At 40.7% G+C, this 26,954-nt stretch overlaps 1 protein-coding gene across 3 annotated transcripts; it reads right to left on the reverse strand.

The window, feature by feature from the left end:
- Nucleotides 1-682: 682 nt before the first annotated feature.
- CCDC83 (coiled-coil domain containing 83) lies at nucleotides 683-22,173 on the reverse strand. Of its 3 annotated transcripts, none has more exons than XM_027899194.1 (11): nucleotides 22,132-22,173; nucleotides 18,742-18,846; nucleotides 16,023-16,107; nucleotides 13,672-13,840; nucleotides 12,874-13,041; nucleotides 9,995-10,086; nucleotides 8,771-8,839; nucleotides 6,217-6,338; nucleotides 5,123-5,205; nucleotides 3,511-3,692; nucleotides 683-1,726 (listed from the first exon to the last, which is right to left on the reverse strand). In XM_027899194.1, exons 2-11 carry the CDS (start codon nucleotides 18,825-18,827, stop codon nucleotides 1,535-1,537), a joined length of 1,248 nt encoding a protein of 415 aa, XP_027754995.1. In that variant the 5' UTR covers nucleotides 18,828-18,846; nucleotides 22,132-22,173; the 3' UTR covers nucleotides 683-1,534. The 3 variants fall into 3 exon arrangements, with proteins under 3 accessions (XP_027754995.1, XP_027754996.1, XP_027754994.1); XM_027899195.1 differs by lacking the exon at nucleotides 22,132-22,173 and adding an exon at nucleotides 21,928-21,986; XM_027899193.1 differs by lacking the exon at nucleotides 22,132-22,173 and adding an exon at nucleotides 21,647-21,821.
- Between the last annotated feature and the right edge of the window lie 4,781 nt (nucleotides 22,174-26,954).

Below are 26,954 nucleotides of genomic sequence, written 5' to 3' on the forward strand. Positions count from 1 at the left end.
ATGAAGGTTTATGTTGTCCTGCCACATGTCCTGCACATGGTGCCTTATGGGCATAAGCCATGAGAAGCCTAGAGATGGGCCCTGTATTTACACCACTAGAAAATGTAAATCCCCTTTGGGGAGTGGTGGGAAGGAGAGGCTTTTCTTTTACTGAAAAGCTGTTCAGCATAAGCCATATTCTAATTCTGCATCTAAACAAGGAGCTAAACTAATCACTGAGCAGAACTAATCTCCCAAATCAGCCATTTCATGGGGCTTGCCCTGCACTCAAAGCAAGGCAGCGTAGCTGAGGGGAGGCTTCTGTTGTGCTGTAAACACGACCACCTCACGCATCCAGATCCCCATTCCCTGGACACTCGAGGGCTGGGAATCACCTCAGCCTTTGCTGTAACTCACTTGGGTTACAGCAGGGACAGGTCCAAACTCTATGAACTGTTAACACATGGCAGAGCAAGTGAGAGTCAGTCTGAGACGGGGCCTGCCGCCTTGACCTGCCTGTTCTTGAGCACAGTTCCGGAGGAGCTGAGCTCAGTGGGGCCCAGGGAACAGCTGGACTCACCTGCAGCTCAAGTAGACACCTGCTGGACAAGAACAGCTGAGCTCGCTTGGAAAACAAAAAATGTTTGCACAGAAGCACAGGGTAAGCCGAGACACTTCATAGAAATACAGGTTGTTTCAAATGTTTTAAATTTTTTGAAAAGCTTTATTCCAAACAGCTGATTAACCTGTCAGGGGTTTAAATGAGATTATTCAATGCTGTCACAAGTTTCTAATTAGGAAATACACCCATCAGAGCTTACCTGTGGGAAATAACTGCATTGTGTGCTCCTGAGAGGGTATCCAGGGTGCACAGTGGGAGTGGAAAACTCCCCCACTGCATCAGTGCACTAGGATATATGTTCATAGAGACCAGTCACAAACCGAAGATACAGGGTTACACAACATATTTAGCCAATTCTAAAAAAACAAAATATTTAAGACTTTCAAGATTTTTATGCTGGTTTTATTTTTTTAAAATTAATTTTTGTTTATTTCCATATATTTAAGTAGGGGTCTTATGGAGACAGATATAATTCATTCCAACACTCAATTTGTACCAATAGTTGAATTATGCCTGGACAAATTAATTCTGCTTTAGCAGAGTATTAAGTATTTTGTAACAGTTCTATATCTTATGGCAGCCCTGCATTTACCCATTAGTGTCCAATCAAGAGGGAATCCCACATTTGACAGTCTGCAAGTGGAGACAACACAAACTAAATATTGACTCAGATCCTTTTGTAGATACAGTTGCTGCTATGTGGACTGAGTAGCCCAAAATGTGCACAAGACCTCTCTCAGAGGTAAGGAAAGGAACCTTTCAATTAGCCATCTGCACACAGACTTACCTCTCATTAAACTTATACGTGCTAATCATGATTCAGGCACTCAAAAATAGTTTCCACAAAGCCCAATGCCATACAGTCCTTGAAGAACAGAACAAATATTTGAGGAACTGAGATTGTTACATTTCTGTGTTAACAGCACAGCTTGTCTAGTTTCCATCATCATTTTCTTTAAATAAGGCCCTGATCATCTCAGCTGTGATGTGCCCATCTGATTTACCAACACTGCCATCCTCTCTGTCGCTCCTGCTTGGCATTTCTTCTGGTTCCTTATGATGAGTAGGTGCGGCTCTTCCAACCACATACAGCTTTCTCTTCAGAGGACCCAGTTTTAAGTATGCCTTAAGAAGAAAGAATATTATTCTTTATTAGATAGAAAAGGAGCCCTTTTAAAAAAAAAACAAAACCCAGCAACTTTCCTTTTTCAAAGCAACTGTAGAGATGCTGCCCTAAAGCTGCTGTTTGGTAATGTCAGTGATAATGGGCTTCTTTTACAAGCCAGCTCATTATAGGAGGCTGCAGCCATGCTGCCCTCTTCTTCTGCTGTGTTTTTACTGATAACACCACCTCTGTAAACCAATTTCTGCTCTCAAGTTCAGTTCTGTGAGAAGAATTAAACTAATCCAAGAGCTCATTCCTGACAAAAAGAGAGGTCCAAGCCCAGCCATGTGCTTCTGCCACGTTTGCACTGGCTCTGGTCAAACCTCTGAGTCAATTTGGTTGACTAACCCAACAGAAAATTAATTCAGGGGGAGAGGGGGAAAGTTTTCCTGCTGGGTTAGAGAGTGAATCAGCTACAGAAAAGGCTGATGTGCACTATGGGTTCCCTGAGGGCAGGAGCTGTACTGCACTGCCAAACCAGAGAGGGGGAAGAAGAAACCCTCCAGTGCAAGCTCTTAAAGCACCTCTGTTTAATCAATACTTTCATAATGGTTGCCAGTGCAACACCACTGTTTGCAGCTGCACCTTCATTCTTAGGAGGTAACAGCACCCATGTCAGCAGCACCGGTGGCCCTCAGTGGGGTGGGCTCTGCAGTGCTACCAGCAGGGAAAAAGAAGGACAGCTTCCTCTCCCTAGGCAATGACTGCAAAGAAACAAACACCTGGACAGAAGTCTTTTGTTAAAACTTCTCTTTGTAATGCCTCTTCAGGACAGAGCCACCCCGTAAGTTAGTCTGCGATCAAGGCAACAGGGTGATTTCTCTGAACACAAGTTGCAGGGTATTGATAAAACTAAAGCCAAATTTCTACAGAAAGAGTTGTTGAGGTTTTTTTGTTTGTTTTGCTTTTCTGGGTCTTTTAACTCATTATTGAGAAAGTTTGAATAGAATATTCAGGAATAAAGAAACATTATGGGGAAGTATCTTTACACAGTCCTGCAGTTTGCACCATGTTTATATCTTCTTTAATTTGGAGTAGAAATCGATGTAGAGAAATGTATTTTCTAATAGTATTCAAGTTTTTGTAACTCAAGAGTATCAAAGGCACCCAGGAAGCATTTTTTGCAACCTAGGTTTGAGGATCTTCAGAAGTAGGTACCACCATCCCCTCTCTGAGAACCACACAAACTCTGGCTATTTACATATAACCTGTACCTTTTTATTCTCTCAGCCCCTGTAGTTTACACCCAGGAACACCTTCATGTCGGCTTTCTGCTGAAGGAATGTCAATCCTGTAATGCTACTATGCAACACAGATTCTAAAGGACCAGTATCCAAGCAAGAACCTGGCAATACCATAGAACACTGTCACTAGCTGGCATTCAGAATTCTTTCTAGGGGGAATTTCATCCTGACCCTCTGTGCTGATTCCTAGCACACCATTCAATTGCCAAAACAATTTCCCATCATACCAGAAATGCCTTAAGGCATCCAAAACATCCAAGGGAGGCTGGCCTGTATGACAGAGAACCTGTGCTCTTTTGGCCCAGCATCTGAAGGACACAGAGTGACCTCACTGTCCCAAATAGCACCACAGGCTTATGATTAAGCATCTGAATTGCCCACTAGGTAAACGACACTGGATGCCATAGCACCACTGGGAATAGAATGGTCCTGACAGTAGTTCATGCTCCATTCTGAAAAATGTTTGTGTCAGTGAAAGACCTGATGACTTTAACTCATACCTTGAAATCATCTTCATCTTCGTACAGCAAGCGATCCAAGGCGGTAGTGAAGATTTTTTCCTGCAGCTCTTCACTGTCTTGAGGCTTCTCATCCTCTGTTTTAGACTGAACCTTTGGAAAGGCTTTTTTTCTCCTACAGGGAACTGTGGCACTTCTGAGGCTCTCTTCTCCATCTGCCTTTGCTTTTTAAAGAGAAGTAAAATGATGTGTATTTAATTATGGAAGTCAGAATCGGTACTTCGTTTGAGCATTGCCTGCAGTCTTTAATATGGCTTGGCCCATGTGATGCAAAGAACAGCTTGGTAGGATTTTTAATTGGCAATTCAAGCCAAATGTTAATTCTCACTGTTTTGTTTTTTTTAAAAGTGTTTTCTGTTCACAATTTCTGATCGAGACCAGGAACTGAAATTGATTGGACGTAAGAACTAATGGGTCTGTGGGATGGGGCAGGGGAAACAATTAGGTCAACTTAAGTCCTGTAGAGCCCTGAATAGTTAAAAAGAATAAGAAAGGCAGCAAAAAAACAAGTATAAGCTTTTTCTATATCCATGTATCTATAGGTATACAGACACAAGTTCCTGAAACACAGCTAGTCTATTTATAACTCCCCTGAAGAGCTCACAGTTGCAGTTGACTCATTCTCAGGATGACAGACGATGCTGGACGTGGACTGCCAAGTTACAGGTTTGCCTGGGATCTGATCCTGGCTTATTGGTACAAAACCTACTCCTCCCAGTAACTATTGCAAAGGTATTCAAAGTAAACATATATCTAATTCAGAAGTTTTAGTTAACCTGTTTGCTGGTTCCTGATGGTTTCAAAAGCCCCACCTATGGCTCGGACTGATCAGAACTTCAACAGACTTCTTCATGTATCCATAACTGTATGACTTAAATTTTTGTAACTTATCTCTTTATTTTGTACTTTTTCCATCCCCTTTCTTGTACTAACACAAAGATGTGAAATAAAACGTGATACTAAGGAATCCACAGAAACCATGCTAAACAAATAAGGATGTTCACTAGCTCTTTCTTGCCTAATGTTATATCCTTTTCCTGGGCACACCTACCGGAACATATGGAGATTCAGTCCAAAATTTAGTACTGCTTAATAAGATTTTCAGTTTGGGTTGAGCTTCAACAGCTCTTGCTAGGGATTTATTTATAATTTACCTCCAGTGTATGAGCTGAATGACCGTAAAGTGCACATACACTTGAACTGAAAGCCAGCACAGAATTTAAAGAGTATTGTCACAGGGACAAGACATAATGAAGTTATGATGATACGGATCAGTAAAGAACTGAGTAAGATATGAACCATATTTTCATAAAAGATGGCCAGTCTTGCTAACTGCATTCCAGGCTAGCTCTAGAGGAGTAATTATATTCCACAATCTAGACACCAATTTTGATTTAAAAACTGTATAACAGGTAAACTGTGATTTTGTCTTTGAGCCAACTACAGTCCGTCATTGCTGTGGTGGCTGCCATCAAGTGGGAAATTAGGTGTTCACCACATCAAACAGGCAGTTTGATAAAAACCTTAAGAAATAAAAAGTCTGCAAATGTTCAGTAACTTATCAGTTCTTAAAAGCTGCTGGCATGCACATTACCTGCATATTCTCTATATTCCAGTTCCATTCCATACTTAGGAAATCCTTCTTGCAAGCCAGCTGCCTCAGGAAGAAACAAATGCCTATGGAATAAAAAAGATATAGTGAAACTTATATTAGTGGTCTGAAATTTCTCTCTAAACTGCAATGTTTGGGGGTGAGAGGGAGGACACCCTTTCTGAAAGCCATTTGCTGCTTAACCATAAATGCAGAACAGCACAATGGTTTAAAAATGCAATGGAGGCCGCCAGGTAGCTTAGTGGCTAATAAGCTGCTCTTTTTTATTTTTAGTGTCTAAGTTCAACTATGTCCATGAGACTAAAAGAAAACAAATGTTATAGTCTCCAGTCAGTCCAAGATTCAAACCACAGCTGGCAGCTCTCACTTAGAAGCAATCCAAAGTTTGGAAAGGAGAAACAAATGGTCACTTCTTAAGACCTGGAACTTTTTATGTAATATGGCTAAAATCACTGAGCTGGGACTGGAAAATTAAAATGGATCATTCCTATTGTTGCATTATGCTTTTGATACTATTAATGTTGATATTTTTTAGCTAAATTAGTCTTTCTCTGGGGAATGAGTTAAATAATTTCAGTACAAAAGGAGCCAATCCTACAGATGCCTCTACAGACAGGCATATCCCAAGGTCTCTTCCTTACTCAGTGCCCAGGTCATCTGTTTCACTTGAGATTGCACAGCCTGCTGTATTTGCATATTAGTCTTCACATTTTTCCAACAGTAAAGAAAAAATCTATTTTTCAGCACTTGGTCTAAAAAGCTGGGGCTGAGACCACCTAATTACAACACAATTAGTTAGAAAATTAATAAAAAAAAAAGTTAGTAGCACTAGGTCTTCATAGACTATTAAAGAACCAGGTTTCTTCCCTGAATTTTGGTGTTTAGGAGGTCACAATGTTACTGTTATCCTACAAGGATGTAAGTCCCACACATAGTCAAATCCTCTTTCTCCTCAACTAGGAAACTACCTTGGCTTTGATATAGGAGAACTCAAATAGCTTTAGAGGCAGATGGTATAATTGTCTTTAAAAAAAAAAAAAAAAGTCCCTTTTGGTTCTGTAAAGGCATCATTTTACCTGGATCCTATCAGGTTCTCAAGTTTGGTATCAATCAGTTTTGCCACTAAACTGGTATTTTCTTCTTCCAGAAGCTGAACAGAGGCTTTCAAATCACTTACTTCCTTTCGGTAGATCTTAACCTTTTGACAATTAGAAAAAAAATAAAATCTTAGAATTTTGGAAAGCTTGCATAGCAGCTACCTTAACAGCACATACCTAGAAAGACTGCAGCTGTATCAGCAAGACTGCACATTTGGTGGGGAAACATAATGACACCTTTTCAGGCAAAGGGAAGATCTCTCTGGTTCTTTCACAATTTTACTAGAACCCTCTTACTATCACAGCTCTGTCAATCACAGACATATTTGGGCTATGCAATCCTGACAGCACAACTTTCTCATGTAGTCAAGCAGGTCTGCTAGACAGCAGCTCTGGATTTTTCTTTTTTGCTTTCACATGAGACCTTTGAGAGAGAAAAACCTTCTTTGCAGAGTTAAATTCAAGGTCTTGCTCAGCAAGCATTGTTTTTCTAATTCCTGCTTATACATAAAACCTTCTTACCCAGAATTAGCAATTACTACAACATTGGCTAAGCCCCAGGTACTACTTTCTTTCACTGGTAATCCCCTCATATCGCCATGAAGTTAGACTAACCAAAGGATGCCAGTTATTCAGTTTTCACAGTTCCTCCCACTCTTCCTGAAGTACAAGCAAGTTCTTACCCACTTCACTGGAGAGGGGAATGTATGGGAGAGACACCTTCCCAGAAAACTTAGCCATATGCCCATGTTTAAGAGCAGTACCCAGTGACCTAAAAGCACCTGTTCTCATCAGAGCCAAATTAACCCAGCTGTAATCATCCAAATTTGCAGTTAAAAGTAGTTCAAATTTCTCCCAGGGATTAAAAAGGTGAAAACAACAGAACATTAACCAGTAACGGAATGTGGCTTGGCACAGTGAGGTGAGGAAGTTTTGCACCATCTTGGTGTGACACAGTAACCACAGGAAAATGTGGCTGCAGTCTCCAAATCTGTTCAAATTTGGAGATAACTAGTTTAGGGCTGTTTTGGTAAATCATTTTTCATTTCAGTGGCCAATCTGGGAAAAAAAAAAAAATAAGTAAGACTAAACTGAAATTTTTGGTTTATCTCCCCAAAAGAAACTACTGGAAGAGTCTGTCAGCTACATATAAACATTAGCCTGAGAGAAAATATTTAATCCATGTAAGAAAAGCAGAAAAAATGAATGGGTGAATTCAGAGGACTGGAAAACTTAGTGATAATAGTTTTGTTTGCCCCAAAATTCAAAGCATTAATTCATAACATAGGAAAGTAATTCATGACATAGGAATCTTAGTTGAGAGGAAAGAAACCCAAATCCCTCAGCTCCGAGGTGAGGGCCTGTCAGGACATAAGAGTACTCCAAAGGGGATCTGTCTTGTTGACACTGTCTAATGTGTGTGAAAGTCATCAGTGTTCAGTGACACAGGGAGATGGGAAGATAATTCATACTCATTCAGTGACAGGATGTATAGATTTGAGCTTCTATTTGTTTATACAGAATAAAACACTAATTCTTTCCCATTGACCCCCATCCTCATTGCTTCATAAGCTGTGGTTTGGACACCTGCCCTGGAAAGTAAAAGATGCATGCTCAGGGCTCATTAAGGGGAAGAAGGAAAGCTGTATCCCTGCATACTGGCATGTATCTTAAACTAGTAAGTAAAATGTAGAAACCTCTGCCAGGTTTGTTGATGTGGCATGGAAAAATAAGAAGTTCATTTATTAACTTCCCCAAAAGTTCTGCTCAGTTCTAAACTTGTGAGACTGTAAAGGTGGGGAAGGGCATTTTACCCACCAATTTCATGCTTAGATTTGATTGCAACAAAGAACCTGTATTGACTGGAGCAAACACAATCAAACTCTCACCATGGAAAAATTAGTTTTCTAAATCTGGCTCACAAAAAAAGTCTTTTCTTGACAAGAAAAGTTACAGGTATCTAATATATAGCTGTAAATTGCCATTAAAGGACAGTATAAAAGCTATCAAGTAATCAATTACAACTATATACGATTTTGATTTTCCTCTCTTCAGCGTGTAGCCCCCATGGTTTCTTTATTACCTTCCATTTAAAGTTGTCTCAAGCCATTTCTCAAAACACATTTCCAACATCCATATCCATTTTCTTTCAATACAGCAACACTAGAACTTTAATGCAATTCAAAACTTCACTCTTCAGATACTTACATAGTTGAGCCTTCCCACTAAATAGCATCCCAGTCTTCACAGATGTAAACACTTACTTGTATGGAACATGGTAGTCCTTCACATAACTGCTTAGGCAGGAAAAGGGGTCCTTCATTTGTGAAAGCAGATGTTCACGGTTTACTTTTGTTCACCACATTACACTTATATGTTTGCTGCTCAGGATTACAGATTAATTACTGGAAAACTGCTCTCCTTTTCTTTTGGAATTCTTCAGAGGCCCATCACTGGAAACAGTTATGGCTGTAGGCCACGGCATTTAAAACATGAACTACCATAATAAACTGTAGGCAAGTGATCCTCTTACCTCTTCTTTTAGCCATTCATTCTCTTGAATTTCTCTGCGACAGTTTTTGTCTAAGTATCCCACAGCACTCTGAGAAAACACAGTTTAAGATCATCTCATCTGAGAGCGGAATTTTGACAGTCCTGCAGACTATAAAGGAGAACCTTCTGGTCTTTAGCAGGAAATAATTAAGAAACATCCACACAACAGACTGTAGCATCCCCTGAGGGATTACAAGGGGATTTAGTTCATAAGGCCAGATGTTTCTTCTCCATCATCCTGCCTAGAGCAGATTATATGTCAAGCAGTTTACCAATATTTTATAATTTCCCATATTAAAATAGGACATTTCTCCTTTTTTTTTTGCCTAACAAGTTCTTCTGTGTTCCCACTATAGGTCAAGTCTTCCTGTTTTCAGAAAATCAAACCTTTAGCTACTAAAAATCCCAAGCAAAATCCCAAATGCAGCAGTACTGATCTATGACAAGTGACCTAAACATGTACAGGTCTGTGCTAATGAGCCCAAGCTACAATTTAATTATTGATGTCAGTAAGTGGAAAGGAGCAACTGGGAGGGAAGATGCCCCCGTAGATCACCACAAACACAGTCCTTTGGATTATGTTCTCACATGACTGGAAATTCCAGCACTGAAGTCAGGGAATTTAAACACATAATGGGCCTAGTGATTCAGACTGAAGTATGTTTTGTGTTTTGTGCAAGTGCGATGTTGTCACTAGAATTATTTGTATACCATGTTTTCAAATCAGAGCTGGCAGAGATGACCAAAAAAATTAATGTATCGATAAACCTAAATTTTCCTGAGACTGCTCTATTTTGGCATTTTAAAAATGTTGTACTTTAAAAGTACAACATTTTTTTTTCAAGTTGACATATATTTTCATGCAGCCAATCCCTCTGCATGTTATTGTTTTTTGAAGTCTATGCAAATGACAAAATCAGTCACAGTAAAAGCAACACATTCTTGAACAAGTCATGTCAGTGCATGGTGCCCCAGTTCCTCATACCTCATTTGTAAAATGCCCTCACATCTACTCATTGTTAGTCTGATGTAAAAAAAAAGGTACATGTATGTATAACAATGAAGTAAGATTTACAGTTTCTGTTACTCTCAATTTATTAGAAAAGCTTCAAGTCTTAATGTGAGTTAAAACAGTTATAAACGCAGAGTACGTGTATCCTAACTATGATGCAGTTAGCAGTTTTAAAAAAGGCAGAAGGAATACCTTAAGAGCCTGTTCACTAAGTAACTTCAAGTGCCTGTCAAACAGACTCTTATTTTCTTCTTTCACTGCATTCAAAGCATCTCTATAATATTCTTCAAAACAATAAAAAAGGAAATCAGAAATCATTATTTGACATCAATTTCTCCTGGCAACAAATACATAATTGTCATGTTGTTACTGAACTGGAACTTATCAGCAAGCGTCATACGCGTAGATGCCCCACAGAAAAGGATTCAAACATCCTTCCCCACAGAAATTATCTTCCTAAACCCAAAGGACAGTAGTGTTGACTACAAAACCAGAAATCAGAAGTGGCTTGCACATTTCTGCTGATAACTGCAACAGCTGAGCAATTCACTGCTAACTGAGCAGTAAGCTGAGCAATCCTCTGCTAAAACATTGGCATCCAAACATTAAATTTTGTCTTCATCAATAGCAGTTCCTAGTGTGATGTGAAACATTTGCTTAGAAAACTTTTTTTTTAGGTATAGAAGCGTATTGGATCATCTTATCCACATAGCATTTTTCCAGACAGTTATTATAAAGAACCTAAAAAATTTTCTTACTTATTTAAGGCTCTAAGGTTCTAATTTGACAACAGGATAAAATGGACAGTGTGGCAAATGCTTCAATGATTTGCTTTTATTGTATCATTACATGTGGTCATTATTTAGAAAGTGTTTTACATCAAAGTCAATTTGTTTGGCTTCACCTTGTAGTCACTTGCTTTTTAATTATTCTGTCCTTCCCTTTAGCCCTTTAGTTTTTTTTCTGCTCTCCTACATAGCCTACTCCTGCTTGATATTTCCTCCTTTTGAAGGAATGAATGAGATTGCAGTAATTTTCTTAAAAGGAAGGCACTTCTTGTTGTTGCAGGGGCTTGAAGTTCAGCCTTGCTCTGCACTTGTGTTGCAGACAGCCTATTGCTGATCTGGCTGTAAATCAATATCTGGTCATGGACCTGCTGTGGAGTCAAAGGCAGTCAAATACCGAAGGCGTATTAGTTCATTAGTTGTGCATTAGTTCTTCATTTAACACTGTGGAAGCTGGAATCCACCATCTAGACTTGGCAAAATGAAATGGAAGTACTTCCATACTATAATTAATTCACTGTTTCATTCTTTCAGACAGCTAAATAGCCTGAGTGGTACTGGGAGAGTGAAGAAAAGGAGAAACAGTGTGTCTGAACAGTTCCTAAGGAGGCTATTTTTTCCCAAATCTCTCACTGCAACACTGTTTCCCCCACACCTCACCTAAGTGTGTGGCTCTCTTTTGTTTTTTCTCCTCTTCAGCTGTTTTGTTTAAAATGTCAGCGCCAGACAACACAAATTGTGCCAGTGTCAAACCCTTCAGTGGTACATGCAGAGACAGAAACCTGTTCAGCTAAGCTTATTCCCTAAGCCTGTTACACATCTGAGGTGTGAAAAAGTCCAATTTGTTGCTGCATTGCTCTGAAAGCTTATTACATTTATGCTGGAGGGCTGTACTCTCCAGACACTTTCCAGGTTCAGTTTTAGGAAATTAAGTAAAACTTAACATCCAGTACTGGCAGCATCATTTTGCAGTGTGTTAAGTAGGCAGCTGCTGTATGTACCTCTGTAACAGTCTCTCAATAAATGCACTTCTGTTGGACCAGGAAATTTTGACTCTGCACCCTGCGACATGCAGGAGGCCAGAGTAAATGTTCCTACTGGCTCACTCTGGCATTCTATATAAAAGCCCATTCTGTTTTTTTTATTTCAGCATCTATATAGCAAAGTTTTAAACTGATTAAGAACATAGAAAATGCATAAGGAAAAAACTCAATCTCTCCTGTAACAGAGATGGGTATCTGACAAGCTATCTGGCAGTGTAGAAGTCACGGGGCAGATCTTAATCATGGCAAAATATGTTTCAAGAGACAAAAAGATAGCTAGCTGGCTCTTGTCCACAGTAGTTGATGCCTGGTAATGCTTGGCACAGAATATAGAGAGACCCTTAGAGCAGTGTCACTGCCTGTTACTACCAGCTGCTTGGCTGTGGTCATGCATACTGAGAGAGACATAAAGGAGGAAAACCGGGACATCCTTCTCCCACTGGAAGCATGGGTTATGAAGAAGCAAAATATTTAATATAAAAATATTAATATAAAAATAATGCAGTAGTAAAGAATTCTTTGTAAAAATCACTCAGCATATATAATCACTCAGAATATATCAGCTCTCAAATTAATTCCACTGTTGTGATGCTACTGAAAAAATTCCCAGTATCTGTATAAGTCTGCACTGGCAATTTTGCAGGGCTTCACACAGGAGACTAAGCAACTAGGAGGCAAAGTTCAGAGCAGTGGCTAAAGAGCTCCCTCTAGTTCTGCTTGTAAACCAGTGTGCTCCATAGGAAAGACTGTTCCAAGAATGATCTCATGCTACTTTCCTGTCAAAGAAGCTTTCAATATGTGAGGTCCTTGTAACATGATGAGAAGCAACAGCAGCAGAGTCAACATTTTCAAGTACGAGTGCTAAGGGAGCCCTGTGTGTAGGTGACCTAAATATATGTAGACTTATTTTTAGAAAACTGCTGTCCATCACAGTAACATGTTTTAAAAATGAGTTGCCTGTATTTTACAAGAAAATCATCAGAAGACAAGCTTATCAGTATCTTTAAGTGTCATCATTTCTGTAAACTTTATCAATATCTTTGATAAAGGAACTTTTATAGAGAGAAAGAAAGAGTGTCCTTATATTTTTCAGGGTTACACAGCCCACCTTATGTGCACTGTTTAAGGAAAGTTGATACAAGTTGATACAAGAACTTAACCTCAAATTAAATTTATAATTTGATTCCTGCAAGCAATTTGCAAAAAGCCTGTAAGACATGCATTACACTAGCTGTAAACTGACCTGCAGTTCTTTGAAGCTCATCTTTAACTTCCTTAATGTCTTTTTCCAAACTGCTAATCTTGTCAGCGTGTATTTTACTTCCTACATTTTTGTACTCCAACCAATAATCTCTCTCACGCTGCTTTACTGAAATTCTTTGCTGAATTTCTTCAATTTGGGAGCGCAGTTCTATTAAAATAAGAATGTCAAAAGACAAGTTTGTTACTGACTTCTTGAACTGACAATTCTTACAACTTCATCACATTCTTTAAGAAAGGCACTTTCACAGGAGTTTGAGAAGGAAGGAGGATTCTTCCACGGTACAGTACATTACAACATGATGGGCTCACAGTGTGAAGGGCCACCATCATTGCTGAAAACAGCTTGATCTTATTCTTCCAGGGAGTGACAACAGTTCTCACTGAAATACTGTAACCAAAGACACATGTGTCTCCCACAGAGAATCACAGGGGTGACAGCCAGAATTTTCAACAGTCAAAACTGATCATTTTTCCTGCCATCGATTTTTTTTTTTTTTTTTAAATCTTCCAGTGGAGCCAGTGCTTAGGGTTTTCATAAGTTTCAAATTTACAGAAAAGAGGAAGCCTCCGTACTTGCACAATAATATACATCACTTGGAAGGAACAGATTTACTTTTAAGCCCTCCACAATCTCATTTCAAATTGAGACAGCCCAATTTTTGGGGAGGAAAACATATGCTTTTTATGTAACAAGTACGTTGAAACTCTAAATGCAAAACAACAACAAAGATCCCAACCACGTAGATTGCAAACCACACTTCCCCAATTCACAACATACCTTCAAAAAGTTGTTCTTTGTCCCTCACATACTGAAAAATTGCTTTCAGTGACTCTTCCACATCATTCCTAGTTACAACCTCCTTTTCATCTCGTTTTTTCTCCTTTTCTTCTATTTGTTTTATTATGCGCCTGATAAGTGCCTGCTGTTCTTCCTTCAGGTGGTCATTCTAAGAAAGAACAACAGAAGAAACAGCACATTTTCAAAGTGGTTTTCAAAGTGACAAACTTAAGTAACAAAAGTAAAGTCTGGCCTAATGCCAGATGAAATGCAAGGAAACCCAGCTAAACACCTATTCTTCATATTCAAAAGGGTAGAGCAGAAGGGAGAGTTTTCAGAAGTTTCCTTGGTAACTTCAAGACCATCGGAAGGAAAAAATAACTGCTATATTCCGTGCAGTATATCAATAGTCCTCCATTGCCTGGAAAGAAAGTTGCTTGTGAGTAATTTAATAACAATATTTATATGTAGGAGCTATTCAACATTCTTCATGTGAATGTACCACCTTCATCTAGAAAACTCATGAGACAATCAGGTCGCTTGCATAAAACCCCAGCAAAGAGTCTTGTCAGAGCTGAAATCGGTTATATTGGTTATACCTTCTGATTCTACAGCTGTGACCCTTTGCCATGACCCTCTCAGGTGATACTGGTGTATGTTTGCTCCCAAAGGATACCATACAGGAGCCAACAGTAACTAACTCTACAGTAGAGACAGTCTCAAGCATTCCTCACTTCTGGAAGGATTAACTCTAAACCACTCAGAAACATTAAGCAGGAAACAAAGAATGGAGCTCAGAGCGCTGTCCAAGCATGGGTAAATTAAACAAATAGCGCTTCAACTATGACCTTAAGTACCCTGCACAGTCTAAAATATGAAGGAGTCCTCCAGAGGCCATGAACTAGCAGTAAACTGGGGAAGTAATCATAAGAGACTTCAAGTGCCTGCAGAAAGAAGAGCAAATGCCACTCGCAGTGATGGTTAAGACACAAATGAAACACCATCCAGGCTTCAAGACTGAAAGAAGCACCACTGAACGCTAAACGTGGATACTTATAAAAGCAGGGCAACCACTGGGCATGGGAAGGACAGAGAGACATTGTTTCACTGCTATAACATCTGCAGGCTGCAACATGATCCAGGGTAAGGATTTTTGAGTAATCTGAATTAATTTCAATAAGTGACCCTCTATATAATCCACTTTCAAAGTTCACTGCTCACAGTCATCAGATGCCATACTATGGTTATTTATATACAGCTCAACTAGTCAGTTGCCTGATGCTCTTTCTTTCTTCAGTTTTTATTGTAACTAAGTTTGCATGAATAACTAGATTCTCACAGAAACCTGAGCAATTCCATTACCTCAGAAGTGAATCAAAAGAGGTCAGCAAATCTCAGTAGTTCATTAGGTCTGCTAGTGCTACTGACAAAAATGAAGTTAAACCATTTATTCTTTGTGCATTGAAATACTGAGGAACATTTGCAGGACTGGTCAAAAGGCATATCTGAATGTACTGCAGGAAAGGTACCTACTGAAAGGGAGTTTGCTGTCCTGTGTTTGTGGCAGAGGAAGAGGCATGTCCAAAGAAGGGCAGTGGAGTTGGTAAAAGGACTAGAGCACAAGTCTGGTGCAGAGGCCTGAGGGAGCTGAGGGTGTTTAGCCTGCAGAAAATGAGGCTCGGGTGGGACCTAGTCTCTCTCTACAAATACCAGAAAGGAGGTTGTAGCCAGTGGGAGTAGCCAGTCCCTTCTCCCAGGTAACAAGTGACAGGACAAGAGGAAATGGCCTCAAGTTGTGCCAGGGAGGTTTCGATTGGATATCAGGAAAAATTCTTCACTGCAAGAGTGGTCAGACATTGGAACAGGCTGTCCAGGGAAGCGGTGGAATCACCAGCCCTGGAAGTGTTCAAAAGACATGTGGATGTGGCACTTGTGGACATGTGTTAGTGAGGAACATGGCAGTGGTGAGTTAACAGCTGGATTCAATGATTTTATAGGTCTTTCTCATCATTAACAATTCTGTGATTCCATGAAATATGTAGGCAGTTGTTGAACACCTTGACTGAACTCACTTTACTGCTGTGTCCTATTCTGCGACATTTTACTCCTGGAGCTCCTTTTTAACATGTCAAATATAGGATATTTATGCTCTTTGTCACATTTAATTCAGGTAACACTTTACTTTTAGCACATAAAGTGACTCGCTAACTCTAGTTTCATTGACTGTAACAAATTCACTCCAATAACTAGTTGTAATGTATGTAGTATTAGGACTGAAAGAATAAAACTGAATCTGTGAGTTAAAATACCACATATAAAATGTGTTGGGAGAAGGATGCACAGTCACTTACTCTTTTATGATCCTCTATGATCTTATTTTCCAATTCTTCCAGATGAACCAAAACCCGATCAATTGTTGTTTCTTTTGTCTCAATTCTGGGAAGAGAGAATAAAGAAAGAGATATTCTTACAAAACTAAGAGAGAGAGGAATGCTATTTAAGATGGATTAGATGTAAATACTACCAAAATGTTTATTTTCATATCATATTGCTTGACTCATTTGGGTAGATATCACTGTCTGCTTACTACACATAAAGAAATTATTTCCCATATACATCTGGACCTTCTTCTTAGTTTGGATTTCGTGCTCTACAGAGATACAGATTCCCTGGTTATACTGTTCCCTTGTCACCTCTGAAGAAGCTTGAACTGGATAAATCTTTGTGCACGTGGCTTAACTGGCCAATTACAGAGGTCTCTTTTAGGACAAGATTGTGTTCCAGAAATATTACCCAGCACTATCCATAGAGGAAGCCTGGGCAACTCACTCAGATACAGGTCAGATGAATCCCAAACTGGAGAATTAAAAGGGATTCAATTCTTCTGAAAATGTGGTTTGTCAAGCTTCATAAACTGTATTTGCACACCAAGAATTTGTTAGCCTTTAAGAAGCACTAAGGGAATAGGGACTCCAGCCTGAGTAGTATGCTCTGTTTATATATTTTTATCAAAGAACTAGCTCCCTGACTTCACATTTTCATAGGCATTCTCTTTACCACAGTTGTAAAATAAGTCTGTCTTTCTGGTGTTCTCTCTTCTAGAATGAGAAACACTAAGCTGCAAACGATGTCTGTTTGCAAAATTCTCTGTAATCATTCCCTCTGTTCCCAGAATTCATTCACCATGTGGCACAATAGAGGCAAGTATTGCAATTATCACAATATCTTTTACTCTTTCAACAGTTATTGTTCCTTCAGTTTTTCATTTTGTTTTTGTTGCAGGTTTTTGTTTGTTTGCTTTGTTTTATTTTTATTTTTCCCCTCCCTATTGTATTAAGTTGTTTTAAAAGAATTTCTTTTTTTTTTCTTTTCCTGGCTAAGTTGCTAAGTTTGGGTCACTGAATCATGAAAACTGCAGGTTACTAAATTTAGATCCTCTAGTTCCAGTGTGCTCCAAAGTATTTTTCAGGTTTTCTTCTAAGTACAAGGATATTAGTTAGAGAGAACAGAGATATGGGGGTATGGTGGTCATGACTACAGCAAAAGTATGTCACAGACGTGACAGCTTGGCCACATAGTGCGATTGCCTAAATTACCTGCTGTTTTAAGCCAATTCAAGCCACTTCTGTATTTTGGATATTGCTGCTCTTATTTTCTCCTACTTTAAGATTTTCCTTTAATATATTCATCGCCTTGCTAATGTCAAAATATTACTAAGGCAAGTAATTCATAAGATTGCTGTTCCTAACAAATGCTGAAACAGAGAACTGTAATGAAAATGCAAAATAACAAACTCCGTATCAACAGCGACCATCCTTCAATGTATGAAAGAAAAAACAGGAATGGAAGTTAAATAAACACTAAGCACTTGACAAATCCTAAAGTGGAATGTGACAGATGTGTGATTATGCTGCTTTGCTCAGTCAAGTGGTACAGAGAAGTTACAGATTACAGAAGTGAAGAAGGAAAAGAGAGGAGAGGGAGAAAGATAAAAACAGCAAGAAGAATACTTTTCTTCCATTTCTTCCCTATTGTTTGTAGAAACTACACACTCCTTGTTAGCACAGCACCCATTTCAGTGGAAAACTCTTCAGACAAATGAGTCTTTTGCTTGGATATTTGAATATGCATAAGAATAATTTTATCAGAAAGTGGTGCAGTTTTTTCCAGCCTAATAATACAGTTTGCTTATTAGTGAAATAGATGGGTTGGTTTGTTGACTTTTTGGATGGTATGTTTGTGATATGATCAAGCTAAATCTGGGATCTTTCACTGTGGAAAATTGTACTCTGTTCTGTGTAAACTGAAACCAGAAATAGCACATAAAAACCCTGTGAACTCCTGTAGATGTCACTAGAGCTGCTCTTCAGTTCACTTCACTTTTCACTTCCACACCAAGGCACTACTTCTTGCTCCCTAAACGCTGATAAATGTTGAATATTGGATGTTGCTGAGGCTTTTCTATTTCAATTTCTGATAAAAGTCATGGAGCTTACTTTTTCTCCTTAAATTATCTACTCAAGAGATTGGAGATCAAATAAATTGGACTATTTAGCAACTGCTTCAGATATTTCCTGCTTGGCTCTTATTTTTCTCTGCTTGATTTTTCAAGACCTTTAAGTTATCCCTCTCTTACTTTCAAAATAAAACGCTTTGTGCTCTGCTCTCAGCTGCACCAAGGAAGAGAGTAAACTTCAGGTCGAAGTTCTGGCTGGGGACAAAAAACCTCCATGAACACCAAAGAATTCTAAAGAATACAGTCAAATGTAATCTTGCAACTTCAGTCTATGCTGATCAAAAGCTTGCTTCTAGCAGAAAAAATGCTGCTTCTCTTTTTTTGTTTATAATAAAACATTTTTTCACAAGTTACAGCCTAATGGCATAAGATTATTTCTGACACATCTAAATGATTCCTTACAGCTACAGTTTAAAAAGTGTACCTTTCTGAAATAACCTTGAAAACCCCCAAAAAATCAGCTCAGGCCCTAAAATGAATAAGGTGTCCTTGTCATCTGCTTCCTTCATTCACATATTCTATATAAGTGAAAAGTTAAAATTTATTAAACCTACTGAAGTTCTAGTATGGCTTCTGGTATATCTGATTCAGGTTCTGTAACTTGCTTTCCTGGCTTCTCCCCTTTCTTGTTCTCTTCCATTTTTCTGGTTGTACTTGTGCTAGAAGTGAAAGAAAAAAAAGACACAGATGAATGTATAGAATGTCATATATTCACTGGCCTTTGTCACTTGTGACAAGTTTCTAACAGTTCTGAAATAAACAAAACTAGTTGGGTTTTTGACAGCAATAATCCTGCCCAGCATAGCACTCAGTGTTTTTGGGGCAACCTGAAGTTCTGAGTAGATTCAGAGTACTTTATCACTAGTTACTCATTGTATCCCTTGCTGCAGGCTGGGTTTTAGATTCTTGCAAATCAAATCAGCAGGTGTTTTTTTCTAGTCCTTTCCTTCTTTATCAGCCTTTTTTTATCAAGTCCACTTGGTAATATGCATCTCTTTCTCTCTCCTTCTTATCTCCTAGCACTGTAAATATTTCCCTTTCACTGCAACTCTGATACCAGTTTTTATTGTCAGAGCTGGAACAAAACCACTTTCTGAAGGGATATGCATGTCAGTAGTGTTCCCTGGGCACGTTGTCACAACTACCAACCTCAGAATTCAACTGTCAATGAATAATTCTGTAATGGAACTAATATCATATATTATATAAAATAAAATTAAAAAGTCACAAGAAAGGGGCATTTATGAAAATACCTCACTTTTAGCAGTCACATAATCAAATGAACCAGAACTGTTTACATAATATGGGAGGATTTATTACTGAATGAGTAGAAAGATTATATATAAACTGTCTTCATATTAAACTGCTTTTCTGAATTCTGACAATAATAGCTGAAATTGATAATAACTTGTTCCATGACTAAACAAAGCAAGCTGGATACATTTTTGCTATCAAAATGAGCAAAAGTAAACAGGAAAATATCAGTGGAAAGCCACATAAAGAAGCCTGTAAAATGAAGTTAACTATCGACAGAGGCACTGTAATCCACATACAGGCCCGTGCCTTCTCACCTCACTCACCATACCCTACAGCAAGGCAAGGTCAGCATTCGGTAAAAAAAATAACTTTCTATCCTATTTCACATACAACCCTTGCCGTTTCCTATTCAAAACAATATTTTTTCACGAAACTTTTAAAAATCCTAAGCACATAGCTGTTGTAAGACTGAGATTAAAAAAAAAAACAAACAAGTGAATTAAGAAAAAAATGTCACTAAGGTGGGAAATAAGGTACTTTGCTCCTCCTAGACCCCCTTGGAATTTCCAGCCCAAATGCACAAGTACAGGTTACACTTGTTAAGTGTAACAAAGAATCTGTCATAGTTCTTCAGTGCAGAATTGACTGGATTTGCATTGATTCCATTTTCGCTTGACCGCTTATTTTACTGATTTTCCTCAGAAATAGAAGGTCACCAGAGCAATCCCTAAGTTTGGTTTTTTGGTTATTTTGTTTGGTTTTTTGTTTGGTTGTTTGGTTTGGTTTTGTTTTTTATTTCTGTCCCTTTCTCTAAATGGATAATCAGGTCCCGTGCTTAAAACTGGCTACAAATGCAAAATTTTGAGCAGTGTTATTTTGAAAAGGTTTAGGGCTTTTTTTTTTTTTTTCAGCTCCAGGCACCGATGACCTCCAGTGATATATTTATTAAATTCTTCCCAAGCAGGGATCAACAAGAAAGCCTCCAAGCTTTCTTGGAGGTAAAATCTCCCCATACTACAATAAGGGATTTTCTGGATTTTGCAAACCATAGAAAACACACACATGTGAGAGAGAGCGGAATATATTTAGGGAGACTGAGAATTGACTGCACATTTTAAACCAGTAGGAACACTTTTGCAGAAGGAAAGATCTATTACTTCTCCCAAACAAATATATAATGAGGCATAACTCTTCACAAACCCCCATTATCACTACCACCACTTTCTCAATCAATAACTACAATGCCATTGCATCCGTAGAAGAAACAGGCAGTTTCCTGACACTGCAACCCAGATACTGTGACTTTCTAGACACTCTTTGCAGAGACCACCTGTGTGGCAGTTCACCACTCTCATGAGCTCAATCACTATCATCGGTGCCACTCACACTATATCTCTGTATGCCAAGCAGCTGCACTGCCAGTAGCCTCCACTCCCACAGTCCCCATCAATCATAGAATCATAAAATATCCTGTGTTGGAAGGGACCCACAAGGATCATTGAGTCCAACTTGTAGCCCTGCACGGGACAATCCCAAGAGTCACACCATGTGCCTGAGAGCACTGTCCAAACACTTCTTGAAGTCTGGCAGGCTTGGTGCTGTGACCACTTCTCGGGGGAGCCTGTTCCAGTGCCCAGCCACTCTCTGGGTGAGGAACCTTCTCCTAATATCCAACCTAAATTTCTCCTGACACTACTTGAGGTCATTCCTGTGGGTCCTGTCCCTGGTCACCACAAAGAAGATATCAGTGCCTGCCCCTCCTCTTCCCTCACGAGGAAGTTGTACATGAGACCTGCAGTGAGGTCTGCCCTCAGTCTCCTTTTCTCCAGGTTGAACAGACCAAGTGACCTCAGTCACTCCTCACATGGCTTCCCTTCAAGGCCCTTCACCAGTCTTGCGGCTCTCCCTTGGACACTCTCTAATGGCTTACTGTCTTTTTTACGTTGTGGCACCCAAAACTGAGGCTGCCCCAGTGCAGAGCAGAGTGGGACAATCCCCTCCCTCAGCTGGCTGGTGATGCCTTGGCTGATGTCCCCCAGGACTCGGTCGGCCCTCCTCGCTGCCAGGGCACTGCTGACTCGTATTCAACTTGCCATCGACCAGGACCCCCAGGTTCCTTCCATGGGGCTGCTCTCCAGCCTCTTTTTCCCCAGCCTGTAGGTACATCCACATCCCAGGAGCAGAATCCGGCGAATTAATTACCTCAGTCACGCTGCGACACGCCGCAGTCACACTGTATCCGCTTCCCAGTCTCCAGAGTACACTAACAACTCCGCTCCGAGCCCACCCTTCCCTCGTACGTATTCCCCACAACCCCCTTCACCAGCAGGCACATCAGCGGGCAAAGCTGGGCCACCTCTCCCTCCCCAAAGCCCCCAGACCCCACCGGCACTGTCACCCTGTGCCGGATCCCCCCCTCCCACCCCCCGCCGGCCCTGCCGCCCCTGCCGCCCCGTGCCCGAGCCCTCCCGCACCGCCCCCACCGCCACAGCTCCCCGTCAGCCCGCAGCAACCCCCGTCGCCATCGCAACGGGGCCCTGCCCGGCCCCGCCGCGCTTTCCGGGGGCCGGCGGCGCCCTCTGCCCCGGGAAACGGGAAATACAAAGTGCCAGCGACAGCACAGGGGTGGTTGGAGTCCCGACGGCGGGTTCCGTGGGGCAAAGCCCGCGTTTCGCTCAAGTGGGTACCCGCGGTGCCAGGCTGAAATCCTATAATTACAGGGCTGTTCAAGAGGGCGTGTCCCAGACCCGCCCTGGAACAGTCCCACACCTAATGTGACCTGGCTCACCTGTGACCGCAGAGTTGCTTTCTTAGGAACAAGGTCCCTAAACTGTCCGGGGCACTGAAGTGGAGCCTTGGATGGCTCCTGCACCAGCCATACTCTGGTGCCTGCAGCCCCTTTGCCCCAGGCACCAGTGCAAAAAGCCATGACCCAGAGGTGGGGACAGGGCTGAAGAAAATGAGAAGGAAGGCTGATGCTGAACTACTTCTGCTTCTCTCATCCTGGACAGCAAACCACCTTTGATTTTGGACTGGCTCTGTATGTTGTCCTCCTTAATGGGACATCAGTACCTGGACCGCGTAACCCTGTGAGCCATACTCAACCACAGAAATAAACTGTGAATCAATAAACAGCCTTTGTCCTCATTCTTGGACAAAATCAAATCATAGAAAGGATTGTGTTGGAAGGGAACTTAAAGATCATCTAGTTCCAAATCCCCTAGAGCAGAGATATCAACCACTAGTTTTGATTGCTCAGGGCCCCATCCATCCTGGCCTTGAACACTTCCAGGGATGGGGCATCCACAGCTTCTTTGGGCTCTCCTCTTTTAGTTTAAAACCATTCACCCTTGTCCTGTAACTATTTGCCCATGTAAAAAAGTCACTCTTCCTCTTTTTTATGTGTCCCTTTTAAGGACTGCAAGGCTGCAATTAAGTCTCTCCATAGCTCCGTAGGTCTCTCTTTTCTCCACGCTGAACATTCACACTTAGTTACTTTGTTCAGAGTTTTTGGCCATCCCTATGGGAACTTGTGTTCTCCTATGACAAGTCCTGTTTGACATAGTACAACAATCTCTGTAATTTAGGCATACTTATTAAAGTAAGGACAAAACACTTTTAGTTCTACAGGCAGACATCATAATATGCAATGTATCTGTATGAAGACAGTAGGACGATGCTGTTTATTTTCATCCAGTGCCCCTACTTAACTGTCCAAATGAGAAAGCCAAAAAAAGAAAGAAAGAAACAAACAACCCCCCAAATCATAAAAAAACTACTGCCCTATAATTTCCTTCTCCTGTATTATGAACTGACTGATACTATTAGGATATAGTAGCCAGCTGACACATAAGCCAGACTTTGAATACAAGGCAAAGAAAAAGAAAGAAGAGAGTCTTATGTCAGCTGGCAAAGACAAAGTTGTGACCTTCATACTCTATAGCACAAGATCTTTAACTTCGACATTAAATCACACTACGCCAAAAGGTAACAGTGCTTAAATACTTACATCTTTTAGAAAGACTAAAAATATTTTGAGAATTATGAGTCCTTTTTTTTCAGGTTGGCAGTGCTGCCAGGATCAGGTAGTGCTTTCAGCTATTCTTTGACCCCCATAAGCTTGAATATGGAATCATAGAATATCCTGAGTTGGAAGGGACCCACAATGATCGTCAAGTCCAGCTCCTGATCCTGCACAGGACAACCCCAAGAATCGCACCATCTGCTCTGTAGTCTTCATGGAGCCTGCTCTGTAGTTTCCTAGATCCTTCTTCTTGCCCTTGAAAATGGGTGTCCCATTTGCTCTTTAATGGTCATTAGGAACCAATATATGTGATATATGCAATATATATAGCATTTATATATGTATAAAGGAGTTACCTAAAGGGAACCAGGAAAAGAAGATGGAGAAGAGCAATAACTTAGTATTTCAAAGGAGGAATTTAAAAACACCTCACACATGCCCTCAAATCCAAATCTAGTTCAGGGTTGAATGCTGATAAGCATGGGTCTACCATTTGAGACAGATCTGGATGAGACTACAAGATACTCCCCCTCGTACTTACTTTACATAGGCACCTCCCTTCGCCCCCATCTTTTGATACAGTTCTGTAAGAGTGATCAATAGATGTAAATCTTGGCTTCCAAGGTTGGAAAAAAACGTTCCTTCCCTCAAATAGGGGAAGATGAATTTTGTGGCAAGATTTACTCTTCGTTCTGCTGTGTGGTCTGAAATGTGGTCAGAAACTGGCTGGACTGTGAAAGAGTGGTGAGTTGCTGTTTCTGTTGACCCTCAGCAGTAGCTGTGATGCTGGGTTCACCCACCTATGTGCAACAATGACAGGTCAGACGTGCCTGGAGAGGGAGCTGGAAGGTGCTGCTAAAGAGCATTGAAGTGCTAGGTGTGTTGATCACACCTTTCCACCTGTCCCACCAGGTGGGCCTGGAGAGTTCCTCCTGAGAACCATCTGGATCTCAGTGGCCCTTCAGTCAGAAAGGTTGTAGGTGCTAAAGAAGAGAAATGCTTCTTATCCAGTTGAGCAAGTCATTTTCCTCCAGAGGGAGGAAAAACTGAGCCCCTGGGCTCAGGCAGTTTGTGTTTGGGGGATACTGACTTCAGTGAGGTTTAGTTGGAGCAAGTTTCTCCCTTCTGTGTGTCTGCAGCTCAGACCATCAGCAGGGATGTGGCAGCTATGATGGGCTCCATTCTTCACAAAGAGTTTCAAGGGTATGTGTGTGGCAAGATGCCCCAGCTGGCAGAGTAGGTTATGAGTCTTCTGAGCATATGTAAGTTAAAATTGCCCTCCTCTTTTACATTGTTTCCTTGACCGATTAAATATGTCACCACCTTCCGCTATCTATGCTGCCTCTTCTCTCTGATGCCATGCCCCAAACCTCAGCATGAGTATGAGACTGTACCCAGGGAAGGCTTTCAAGCTTTTCCAAATGTCGTGCTGCTCAGGATGCGGGGGAAGGCATGACCATTCTGACCTGGAATTTTTCGGTCGTTGATGCATCTTCCTGTGTCATTTCAGCCCTCCACTGACTGCCGAAAGGCCAGTATCCTACTGCAGCTGCAGGCAGCAGCTGAGGTCCTAAGGGACAGCTGGGCAGACTTGCAATACCTTCAGAGCAAGGAAGAAGTCATCAAAGATCATCTCCCTTCAGAAAGTGAGGAATGGGAAGACCACACAGGCAAAGAGATAGCTGTGTAACTGTGGAGCCAGTGCTCTCAGTAGACAAGAATCAAGCTTTATGCATAAGACAGAACCCAGGGCTGCTTCTTTGTGACCCAGGGTCTCTTGGCAAGACCTTGTCTGGAGGTGCAGCCTTGGGCCACTTCTGGGAGTTTCAACTCTGGTTTTCATGTTGCCTAACCTTCATTGGAAGACAAGTCTTCCAATAAAACTGACTCCAGAGCTGGTTCCTGTTCTGACCCTATCCCTAATGCTGAGTTTCCCAATGAACTGTCCCACTAACTTTATAACTGGAGGAAAAGTTCTCATGTTTCTTTAAATTTTTTCTCTTTGTGTTTCTTTTTAACTTTGGAAATCTGATAAGAGAGGGTATAGCCACATGAGACTGGAAATTTCCATGCAGTGCCAGAGCCATTTTTTGTATATCACTATTACATGGAATTTGTTTTGGCTCAATGTTCTGATCAAATTCAAAATGGCAAATTCACATTTTTACAGACACATGCAGATACAGAACAATTGTCAGAGACTAAAACTACATGAGGAAAGGACTAGAAAACATCTAGTTTATGAGTTTAATGACAAAGAACTATATAATTAAACATGAGACAGCATTTCTCATCAACCACAAAGCAGACACTATCTTGATCTGTCCTTGAGGAAAACTGCAGTTATTCCTAGAATCCTTCTCACCTCCTAGAAATCATTAAACAGCAAATTAGGGTTTCATGTCTCTCCCTCAGCTAGGCATTTGAGAGCAGTCTCTAGCAGTGCAGCGTAGGATAGTAAATTTAAAGATGCTCTGGTCAGTGGCATCAGGACTTAAAATAATTTTGTTTGAGAGCAAAGGATAAAGAAAATGATGAAGCCCTAGTCATGCACATGTGATCTTTAAAGCCATTTCTTTCATTACTATCAAACCAATCTCTTTCTTACCAGAGACTTATATACACCTAAATTACCCACAATATTCCCTTTCACAGTTTACACCTTCAGTATACATTTTTTGTAATGTTTTAAAATAAATTTTAAATTATTTTAAAAATATTTTTGAAGAATTACTTTTTAAATACATAAAGAACTGCCTTCAGCAGGTGCAGGGCATGGGCAGATAAGCAAACTTACCAGCCCTCTTTACATGTTACTGCCTCTTTTCTCCGCACCTTTGGCTCGTCCCCTGAATATCCCATAGTGGGTTTTGTACAACCTTAAAATCCTCTTCCCTTGCATTCCACACTGTGCCCCACACCAGTGGTGATCCCCCTGTCTGTCAGGTACTGGGACTCCCTGGGAAGGGATGTGCCTCTGATGGGATTGCCGGGGCTCCCCCTCCTGCCTCTGTGATCCTTCACGTGTGCAGAGATGGATCGCTGAAGTGCTGAGAGCTCCTGTGGTGGATTTGGGGGCAGCCAGAGAGGGTATTTTCAGGCTCCTCCACCTACCATTGTTCCTCTGCCTTCCTTTGTGCACATGGAGAACTTTTTAACCCACTACCTAACAGCGTAGAAGATTTTAAAGAAAGAAAAAAAAAAAAAAAGTAGAGCTTGGGGCCTAGGAGCCAAATGCAGGATCAAAAGCAAGAGATGATGTGGTCAAAGCCACCAGCCAGGGAAATATCACTACAGCAATTAAATCAGCAACATCTGAGTTAGCTGTGATTAGTGTTAGTTCATCAGAGAGTGTCAGAGGAGATTGAGATTTTGACTGGAGTAATCTGGAGGAAGTGAAGCAGCATCAGGTGGATTTGCTTCACTGGAAATTACTGTCTCTTCAACTATTTCCTGCCATTTTGTAACCACACTGAAACACTTGTC

Source organism: Empidonax traillii, unplaced genomic scaffold (assembly GCF_003031625.1).
Source record: "Empidonax traillii isolate 1590-97213 ecotype Southwest subspecies unplaced genomic scaffold, ASM303162v1 scaffold649:size547179, whole genome shotgun sequence".
NCBI lineage: Eukaryota > Metazoa > Chordata > Aves > Passeriformes > Tyrannidae > Empidonax > Empidonax traillii.

What these genes read in the sequence shown, in the direction of transcription:
- CCDC83 (XM_027899194.1), bottom strand. Translation starts at nt 18,827, where the DNA reads ATGGAAGAGAACAAGAAAGGGGAGAAGCCAGGAAAGCAAGTTACAGAA. An exon ending in TTAGTGAACAGGCTCTTAAG is followed by an intron (nt 8,840 to 9,994) that starts GTATTCCTTCTG and finishes GTGTTTTCTCAG; the next exon opens with AGTGCTGTGGGATACTTAGA. An exon ending in GAGAACCTGATAGGATCCAG is followed by an intron (nt 5,206 to 6,216) that starts GTAAAATGATGC and finishes TTTATTCCATAG; the next exon opens with GCATTTGTTTCTTCCTGAGG.